This window comes from Bubalus bubalis, chromosome 6 (genome assembly GCF_019923935.1).
Source record: "Bubalus bubalis isolate 160015118507 breed Murrah chromosome 6, NDDB_SH_1, whole genome shotgun sequence".
Taxonomy (NCBI): domain Eukaryota; kingdom Metazoa; phylum Chordata; class Mammalia; order Artiodactyla; family Bovidae; genus Bubalus; species Bubalus bubalis.
In genome coordinates, this window is record NC_059162.1 from 20,529,341 (window position 1) to 20,540,032 (window position 10,692).

Below are 10,692 nucleotides of genomic sequence, written 5' to 3' on the forward strand. Positions count from 1 at the left end.
GAAGAGCAGTTGAACTCCAGATAATGCCTGTTTTAGATTTGCCCTCTCATTGGGCTTCCCTGGTGGCTCAGAGGTTAAAGTGTCTGCCTGGAATGTGGGAGACCCGGCTTTGATCCCTGGGTCAGGAAGATCCCCTGGAGAAGGAACTGGCACCCCACTCCAGTACTCTTGCCTGGAGAATCCCATGGAGGGAGGAGCCTGGTAGGCTACAGTCAACGGGGTCGCAAAGAGTCGGACATGACTGAGCGACTCCACTCCACTTCACTTCACTCTCTTTACCTAGGTCTTTCAAGAAATTTAAAAATTTAGTAACAGTTCCATTAATGTTTCTTGATCTGTACTTCATGATTTGGCCACAAGGGTGCATAGCAAGCTGTCATTATTTATGGATTTCTAAGTCTATTAAGGTTGTTTCAATACTGAACTTAAAAGTAATGCAGAGGGGAAACCTAACCTATAATTTTCTTGTGCCATTAACTTTAACTAAGATAGATTCAAAATTTTGTAGCCTAACATATACTCATTTAAAATTAAGTATTATGAACAGTTTTCCTTTTATTTTTTCAGAAGAAGAAGGTCTTCGAGGGGAAAAGAGGAAACGAGATGCTGAAGATGATGGAGAGGAAGAAGATGACTAGATCATTCTAAGACCAGATTTCCTAATGTTCCTGGGTGTGCAATAGAGTGATCACATCTTCTTTGTTTCTTCTTGTATGATAGCTATCCCTCCAGAATATAATGTGTAACTTTTTATAGGAAAAGTGTGGTTTTACTATTTTTGCCTTATCATTCCAAATAAGATTAACTAGTCTGTTAATGATCATATTGTATGTAGAGAAAAATTTTCATTGACCCCCCCATTGTGAAATTCCCTAGCAGTTTATTTAGAATCTTAAATTTTCTAATTAAAGCTCATTGTATTAGTCATTTTTAGCATAATTAAAATATGATCGCTTTTACACAGGCATAGTATGGTGCATTTCATTCATAGGGTTTTAAAGTTATTTATAAATTCACTGAAATCACAGTTGGCTGAAATCTGGAATGAAAATAGTCTCTTGAATGCTAAGTTGGTTATTTTTTTAGAGGCAACCCGGAGATCTTTAGTTTGAAGGCAGTGCCTTTTTTTGGGCTGAGGGTAATTGAGTGCTTTTTTTTCACATGAATAGCTTGGAAAGTAGGAGCAGAATAGTAAAGGTTCTATTCAACAATATAGTTCATGGCATTTGTGGAACCTTCTAAAACCTTTTAAGCTAGGTGACTAAGAAGATTTTTGTTTTCAAGGAAAAATTGCTTATACTGAGTTGAGAGACATGTAGGTGAGCCCTTTCTTGCTCCAGCTGAAGATCATGGCCTGCCAACGGTTGTTATTTTAAGTGTGCACTCTTGTTTTCCTTTCAGTGATTCTCTTATGATCACCTTCCTTTCTTGTTTCACTCCCTTCCCTCTTCTCAAAAAACAGTTGGGAAACAGGGACACCCAGGATGACTCTGTTTTATACCTCAACCACCTTTTCAGACCTGTGTCAGTCTTAAACAAACTAAGTGAAAGAAACTGAGTATTTTCTGAAATACGGATATTATTATCAATACAGTTTTATGCAACAGACTCTGCTTACTGTAAATCTTTCTTGACAAGATATACAGACTGTATTAGGAAGATGGAGAAAGAAAAGAACAGAGGAGACTCTTGGAAGCAGCACTGTGTTCCTCAAAGTGAAAGTGAAGTCACTCAGTCGTGTCTGACTCTTTGCGACCCCATGGACTAGAGCCTACCAGGCTCCTTCGTCCATGGGATTTTCCAGGCAAGAGTACTGGAGTGGGGTGCCATTGCCTTCTCCGAAAGTCAGAACAATTGCCTGGTGATAATGAGACATTCAAATCAGATTAGCTTTCCAAATGATTTAGATACCACTTTGCAAAGCATGGGCTTCCCAGGTAGCGCTAGTGGTAAAGAATTCACTTGCCAGTACAGGAGACATAAGAGATGCGGGTTTGATCCCTGAGTTGGGAAGATCCCCTGGAAGAGGGCATGGCAACCCACTCCAGTATTCTTGCCTGGAGAATCCCAGGGACAGAGGGGCCTGAGTGGCTATAATCCATAGGACTGCAGAGTCAGACATGACTGAACCGACTTAAGAACGCACACACTGCAAAGTAGTTCTAATTTTTCTGAGCAGAACCTTTATTCTTTGTATAGTTTTAAAGCATTATTACCAGTTATAGCATTTAATTGGAATACACTGGACAGCTGGGAAAATATTTGAAACTAAATCAATATTAAGATTTGTTTTAAAAAAAAAAAAGATTTGTTTTCAGGTAGATGTCTATTAAAAATAGAAACATTTGGGATAACCGAGTGTGTGTTTCCTTATACAACTACTAAATATAATATTATGAGTAGGCAAGTACATCTTTTTTGTTGTTGTGGAGGCTCCATGTTCAAGGCAATTGCTTTCTTAATTTTGGCTAGCTGAAAATTTTTTCCCCTTTGTTTTGAATATGTGTAAGTTTTTAAAAAGTATCAGCAAATTAGTTGGTTACACTTTCATACTGGGACACATTTAAATTACTAAGAACTGTATTACTTCTTTCTTAGTTTAAAATGTATGACAGGGTTTTAAAGTAAAAAATTACAAAGTTATTTCTGGATAAACTAAAAAAGCTGTGTAACTGAAATAAAACTGTTGGGATAAGTTTAGTTGGGGGGTTGGAATCTCCAAAAGGCTAACATTTTACTCCTTTTTAACAATTATAATACCCTGTTTTAATTCCGAAGAATTCTTATTGCATAATATGCCAGATTATAAGATACTTTAAAAGTTAAATCTATATATTGACTTTCTTATCAATCATCTTACTGTGCAATCAAAATGATCAAAATTAGAGTTCTTTGGTTTGAAAACAACACTTAGAGCCTCCAAATAACTTTCTAAGAGTTATTTAGCTTTGTGGGTGATATTTTCATGCAAATAAGTAAGGGTGGGTTTTATATTTTGTAGAAGTTTTTGGTCCTATTTTAATGCTCTTTGTATGGCAGTATGTATATAGTGTGTTAAATTCCTCAAGACCCTCCTTGAAAACTTTGAAGTTAATACTTTTGTGCAACTGTGTTTTGAATAAAGCCATGACAGTGTTAAAAACAAACAAAAAAAGGCAGTACTGATTATTATTTTATTGTTTCTGACCCCTGTTTTTTTCTGTGACTGCTGTAATTTAAAGTTTTTGAAAGTGAATTGCTTCAAATAAATTGAAGAGTTGTTACTGATTAGTTTCACTGTATGACATTCATTTTTTGAACATCACCACTGGGGCTTTGAAGGTCTTTCCTAAAACAGAATCAGCTTGAAAGTTAACATTCAAACACGAATGTGATATGAGATAATACAGTGTAATAGTTTAACTCATTAACTTTTCCCAAGGGATTGCAAACTGAGCCAGTACTTTTTGTATTTTGATTTGAAGTAATAACTTTATATCTACAGTTGAAGTAACTATTGTTTATAGATACCCAAAGTGATTATAAACCTCTTGTACAGCAAATAGTTTTCTAAAATGAGTCTAAAGTCTCCATTAGTACTGTATGTTTATCTTCAGAGTCCTTAGATAATATAAATACAAATAATTCTTGCATGTTTATCTTGAGTAAATCCAACCCGAAACAAACTTTATCTGCTCTCATTTTGGTTTTCTTGTGATACGTGGTTTTTTAAGTTTCATTTGTAGGCAACTCTGGAATTTGATAAAGTCAAGGAACAAGTATAATGTTAAGTAATGTTTTCATGTATTTTAATTATGGAACTCTGCCTCCTGAGAGATGGAAAATACTGAAGTACATTTCAACTGCAGGGATTATTGAAATTAGTATGGTATTTTCTGGTTTTATGGCTTAAAACAATTCAAAACTTATCCCTTCTAGGTTAAAGATGATGGTAGTAACACTAGTTTTTGGTGGAGATGTTAGATAATGAAGCCATTCTTTGAGAGAATGAGATTCAAAAACACTCAAGTATTGTTTATTCCTTCCCTCATAGTTCAGTCGGTAAAGAATCTGCCTGCAGTGTAGGAGACCTGGGCTCTATCCCTGGGTAGGTAAGATCCTCTGGAGAAGGAAATGGCAACCCACTCCAGTATCTTTGCCTGGAAAATCCCATGGACAGAGGAGCCTGGTGGGGTGCAGTCCATGGGGTTGCAAAGCGTCAGGCACGACTGAGCAGCTAACAAACACAACTTCATTCCTTGTTCTATATTTTAAAGAGGCTTTGGAACATGTGACATTTATTCTTCCCATGGCTGAAGATTTTCCCTCTGTTCTTCCTAGTACTGGATGCAATGTTATTTTGCAGCTGTTGTTTAATAATAGCATTCTACTACTGCATTCCTTTTTCATGTACTAATCAGCCTAAGATTTGAGAACCTGGCTTGGATAATTTGGTTTTAGGCAGCTACTTGTGTTACTAGTCTAATGAAGAGCCCTAACATGGAGAACGGGTTTTACCACAAAAGTAGGAGATACAGATTGGATCCCTGTGTCAGAAAGATCCCCTGGAGGAGGAAATGGCAACTCACTCCAGTAGTCTTACCTGGAAAAACCCCACGGACAGGATCTCGGCAGGCTACAGTCCATGGGGTTGCAGAGTAGGATACGCACACCACCTTTCTGTGTGGTAAGACCATGTGGTTATCCCATGACAGCAGTTCTGCTTGAGAAAGAATCAGAAGCAAGCCAAGTTAATGGCTTTCAATTTTATGAATATTTGCAAATTATTTTTTTGTTAAAGCATCATTTGTACCTGGTTATTTATAAAATGAACATGTCCACATTACACATCTGCAGGCCACCAAATTAGGCATACAACATTGGTGAAAACGCATTCTAGCTGTTCAAGAAGTGATTTTGACCCCGTAAAGAGTTGCCTAATTTCTCAATCTCCTATTCAATGCTCACACTGCACCATCTTGCAGATGAAGGCCATGACCTGCGCCCTCCATTTTAGTTGTTAACTTCTGGATAGACTCACTCCCACAGCTCCAGAATTAACAGAGGCTACAGGGTTTCTCCACTAGGAGGCATTTTCTCCCACAGTCCTCTTTTCTAAGCACAAAGAAGTCAGTAACTGTGCTCAATGGAGCCCAAGGCCATTTATAAAGACTAGCTCTGTCTGAGGAATACTGGGGTTGGTAGAAGAATCTATAAATATTATGGAATGAACTGGAGTTGGAGCAACTTTTATTTTTTTTTTAAACTAATGACAGCAGCAACAGAGGAAGCTAGCATCTGCAAGGGAAGCAAGTACCATCACAGCGCAACTCCAGCTGAGAAACCAGTGTAGGTCGTTTTTAGCGGTGCATCCCGCCCCCGTTTTCTGAAAATATTCTGAGTTAAGAACAATCTCATTTGTGCAGTGTTGAGGATTTATTATTCGTAGGAAATGAGTGAAATCTTTCTGAATAGGATTCCACATTTGAGGGGGGTGGGGTGGGTGTGTGTCTTATTCTTACCACGCTGTCCATATTGGGATATGTGTAGGGAAATTTAAAATTGTTTTGACATATTTGGCATTTTATCCTCTTGCAGTACTGCTTGATTCCCCACTGCGAAGGTTCCTGGGCTGTAGGAGTCAATTCATGATGGATTAGAACCCTAGAATTCAGCCCCATTCATCTTGTTTTTACCCCATGTCATTCTTACTTTGCGGACTCCAGCTTTAAGGCTGAGTTTCTCTAAAGCCTGTCTCCTGCCACACTCCTCTGGGGCGAACTAACCACACCGTGCAGATTATCTTATACTAGTATCAGTACTCTCGGATTCTTGATAGCAGTCTGGAATAAACAGCGGGAGATTTTACTTCAATGTTTATACTGAAATAAAATAACCTCAGGGTATATATCTGAGGTTTTCTGTTATAGTCTCTGCCTTAATTTTTACCTTAATTTCCCTAATCTCTACCACTGCGCTATAAAGCAGTTTTTCTTTCCTCAGTGAGTTCAGTTCAGTCGCCCAGTCGTCTCCGACTGTTTGCGACCCCATAGACTGCAGCCCATGGACTTTCTCTTCCTAGAAGACTTTTCACAGCAAGACGCCCTCCAGCGATTCTGGAATCTCGCGCGGTCGTAATAGGAGTAGAGCGTGATGGCGAGAGCAACAGGACTTCAAACTACACAAGTAACACTCTAGTTACAGGGGAAACGAAATAAAAAGCGCTAATCACTTTAGAGTGTGCCCCTGACTTGATTCAAGAAACCCATGGTAAAAAGTTATGACAAACTAGTTTCTTAAATTCAAAAGCGAAGTCGAAATGTCAGGAATTTAGAAAGAGGGCAGGACTCCGGCCCAACCGGGGCTACCCACATTGCTCTACAAGGGCGCTTTCCGAAGCGCCGCCGATTGGGCCAGAAATGCCGCATTCCGGTCACGTGCCTTCGCCCCACCCTCCTCCCTGCTCCCTCCTCCCCGCGCCTCTAGGAAAGCTGGGGCTACTTCATGCCTTCAGCTTCAAGTCAGCGAGTTGCGCATGCGTGAGGCGTGGCGACAGCGGTCACCTGTGAATGGGTCCCTCTGCCTCCGCCCTCTGATGAGGAGAGAAGCTCGTCCATCGGCCCTTAGGACCTTCCTTTTCTTTAGTCACTCGTATCTTACAGCTCTCGTTTAACAGTTTACAGAGCTTCTGTGCGTTCTCAGTCGCTTCAGCCGTGTCCGATTCTGTGCGACCCTATGGATCAGGTTGCCATGCCCTCCTTTAGGAAATCTTCCCAACCCAGGGATTGAACCCGCGTGTTTTAGGTCTCCCGCAATGGCAGGCGGGTTTTTTTTTTTTTTTACCACTAGCGCCACCTGGCCAACAGAGCTTCTGTTTCCTTTCTAATTTTCAAATATTGAATGCTCTTAGTCCCACATTTGCGAATATCATCCAATTTAATGACTATAAACTGAGGTGTGTTAGGTGCGATTCGAGCCGAGGCCACTTTGCTTCTCCGTCTCGTTCGTGCCTTTCCGCTTCAAGTTTGCACTTGAATAACCTTTGTTCAGTGGTAACCTTTGCTTCTCCTCAGTAGCTAGCTAGCCTGCTCTGCGGTTCCTATTCCCATTTTCTCTATCTTGAAGCAAGAATTGCTGGATTGATCTGAGCCTTAATAGTTGAAGTAGGTATCTAAGGACGAATCAATTCTGGAGAATATTAGAGCAACCAACTGGCCAGAGGGAAATCACTGAAAAATGATGCGGAACCCACGTGTAAAATAAAGAGCTGTAACTTAACATACGATCTTTTTATTCTCTCCTAGAAGGGAAGAAGGGAAATATTGGGGAACTTTTATGAAGGTCAGTTTGCAGGCTTTTAGTTAAAGTAACGAAACTGTAGTTTGTTTGAAGTGTCTCAAACTTTTGGAGAGGAATTGTCATCAAATTTATACTTTTAATATTTTTATTGGAATCAGTAAGTCACCTTTCAGGGACTTTTTCCTTCAGTTTGTCTTGTACACCAGAAGGGTTTTTTTGGAGCTATGGAAGGTGTCAGCAAACGAATTCTTGGGTACACAATTTTTATAAAAATGTTAAAGGATGGGTTCTTGTCTTATATAAAAGTAGCAACTATAAATAATTAACTTCAGTAAAACTAATGTCAATAGTTTCTCAGGCATTTGCAATGGCTTTTACAAAACAACCACAAAATTGGGTAAAACAAAGGCCATCTTCATTTGAAATAAAAGATGAGAATATACTTGAGTTTTTAGAAGCCAAGATTTTCTGATGGGTAGCAGCATTTCTCAGAAAAGGATTTTCCTTTTGTCAGGAATTAATATGTAGGAGAAGTTTTTAGATTGTTTATTTCTCCTTATGTTGAGGGATGTTGTGTATTTTCAACATTGTTTTGATGCTGCTACAGTACTTAGAAACAATTATCAGAGGAGGTTGATAGTGAATTTGTTTTTTTTAAACAACCCATAGGACATTGAGTAGCCACCTGCTGAGAAAGGGGCTATTGCCATCTGGTCTATGTTATGAAGCCAAATCTTTACACTGATCCCATAAAAAACCTCCTTTCCTTTTTGTGTCATCTGTTTTCCCTTCCACCACTGTTTTATATCAGCCTGCTGGAGTTCAGGGACAAATAAGAGGTCATATAATGTAGGTCATTGCATAATGATGAAATATCAATTCTGTACTACTCGGTCTCTAAGGCTCTGTCCTTGATAATATAGTGTGCTGTGATTGTTGTAAAGCTTTCACTCCATATTTTATATTAGTTCTCATGGCTGTAATGTAACCACTTTCTTTCAGGTTTCTATGTATTCAAACTTTATTAGTTACAATTAACAGATGAAGAAGTGAGGAGATTATCTACAAATTCTTTTCAAGGCAAGGAGGCCTGTAGCTATGATCAAAGGCACAAGATGTGGAAGAATGTTCATTTAACAAACTTTTTAATATCTTTGTTTAAGGCACCTAAGTGCTAGGAAAACAAAGATAAATAATACACAACTCTACCCCTTGAAAAACACAGTCTAAACACAAGATTATGAAACAGGAGAGAAATGATGGAAGGTAGAGAAATGATGGAGCTGACGACTTGTGCCCAGGAAGCTCAGAGGATGCCAGAACCTAGATTTGCTCACTTCAGTGAAGGTCTCATCTTCTGTTTAGCAGGGCTTCATTTTGTCAAAGTCAGCCAGCTAGTGAGGGACAGACTTGTGTCGTGAAAGCTCACAAGAGGCTAATGTTCTAAATCAGAGTGAAAGTGAAAAAGTCACTCAGTTGTGTCCAATTCTTTGAGACCCCATGGACTATACAGTCCATGGAATTCTCCAGGCCAGGATACTGGAGTGGGTAACCTTTCCCATCTTCAGGGGATCTTCCCAACCCAGGGATCAAACCCAGGTCTCCTGCATTGCAGGTGGATTCTTTACCAGATGAGCCACAAGGGAAGCCCTCTAAATCAGGTATCAGCTTATTGCTTTATATGGAGATTGTATTATTATGTTGACTGCAGCATTCTTTTTATTTATGTATTTAGTTTTGGTTGTGCTGGGTCTTCATTGCTGCATGCGGGCTTTCTCTAGTTGTGGTGAGTGGGGTCTACTCTTCATTGCGGTGCACGGGTTTCTCACTGCAGTGACTTCTCTTGTGGACTACAGGCTCTAGGCGTGGGCTCCAGTAGTTGTACACAGGCTTAGTTGCTCATCAGCATGTGGACTCTTCCTGCACCAGGGATTAAACCCACCCCCCCTGCATTGGCAGGTGGATTCTTATTCACTGTAACATCAGAAAGTCCACGGCAGTATTTCGTATTTATTTATTTTTATTTTGGGCTGCACTGGGTCTTGCTGTATGCAAGCTTTCTCTAGTTATGGCCCGAGGGCTTAGTTGCTCTGCAACATATGGGATCTTCCCCAACCAGGGACCGAACCCATATCCCCTGACTGGGCTATGGCAGGGGATAGGTGAATTCCTATCCTTTTGTTAGGTGAATTCTTAACCGCTGGACCACTAAGGAAGTCCCTGACGGCAGTATTCTGTTCAATAGAAATATAATGACATCTGCAAATGTGAGCCAGGAAGTAATTTAAAATGTTCTTTTTAGCCATATTAAAAAAATAAAAATAAACAAGGAAAATTAATTTTTACAACATATTTTATTTAACCCAATTTATCCAAAATGCTATTTAATTTTAATAGGTAGTCAATATAAAATTATTACTGAGATTATTTTACTTTCTTTTTCATACAGAGTCTTCAAATTTTCAGATGGATTTTATACTTAACAGCACATATCAATTTGGATTAGCCACATTTCATGTGGCTATGTGAAAGTCTACGGAGAAAGCAATGGCACCCCACTCCAGTACTCTTGCCTGGAGAATCCCATGGACGGAGTCGCTGAGGGTCGGACACTACTGAGCGACTTCACTTTCACTTTTCACTTTCATGCATTGGAGAAGGAAATGGCAACCCACTCCAGTGTTCTTGCCTGGGGAATCCCAGGGACGGGGGAGCCTGGTGGGCTGCCGTCTATGGGGTCGCACAGAGTTGGACACAACTGAAGTGACTCAGCAGCAGCATGTGAAAGTCTAGGATATGCCTTTCCTAGAAGAGGTTAACTGGGAGGCCAGGTTAATAATCAGAAGACTCTCTGATGAACACAGAATCAGAACAGGGGCTGCTTGTTGGTCTTGGGGGATATTTTATTGACCTGACAAGTATGATGAACCTACCCTGATCCAGTAGAGTATACTTTTTTGGTGGTTTTACAGTTTGTTGTATTAAACATGTTTTGCACTAGCAGTAATAGACTGATATTGCCAAATTCGTCTTTTGATCACTTTTTTCTATTAATATTAGCATATTTTATTCAAAAAAGTTAAAATTTTTTTTACCTCTTTTATATTTAGTCATATTTGAATATGTGTGTAGACTGTGTGTGTAGACTGTGTGTGTAGACTGTGTATATGACTAGTGAATGTTTGATTTGTATGTCCCTAATTTCTTCACTCAAGCAGTTACTGTCTTTCATGGGGTTAATATGTTCTGTGCATACATGCTAAGTTGCTTCAGTCATGTACAGCTCTTTGTGACCCTATGGACTGTGGCCTGCCAGGTTCCTCTGCCCATGGGATTCTCCAGGCAGGAATGCTGGAGTGAATTCCCATGCCCTTCCTCACTTAGGGATCGAACCTGCATGTCCTGCATCTCCTG

The 10,692-nt window shown here is 39.6% G+C and overlaps 1 protein-coding gene across 2 annotated transcripts in view; it reads left to right on the forward strand.

Annotated features, from left to right (window-relative positions):
• Positions 1-3,270, forward strand: part of ANP32E (acidic nuclear phosphoprotein 32 family member E) — a 44,608-nt gene extending 41,338 nt beyond the window's left edge. For both annotated transcript variants that reach the window (XM_025287936.3, XM_006049213.4), the window contains exon 7: positions 568-3,270. In XM_025287936.3, the coding sequence (XP_025143721.1) occupies positions 568-638 (71 nt within the window). In that variant the 3' untranslated portion in view covers positions 639-3,270. The remainder of the gene's footprint in view (positions 1-567) is intronic.
• Positions 3,271-10,692: the final 7,422 nt, after the last annotated feature.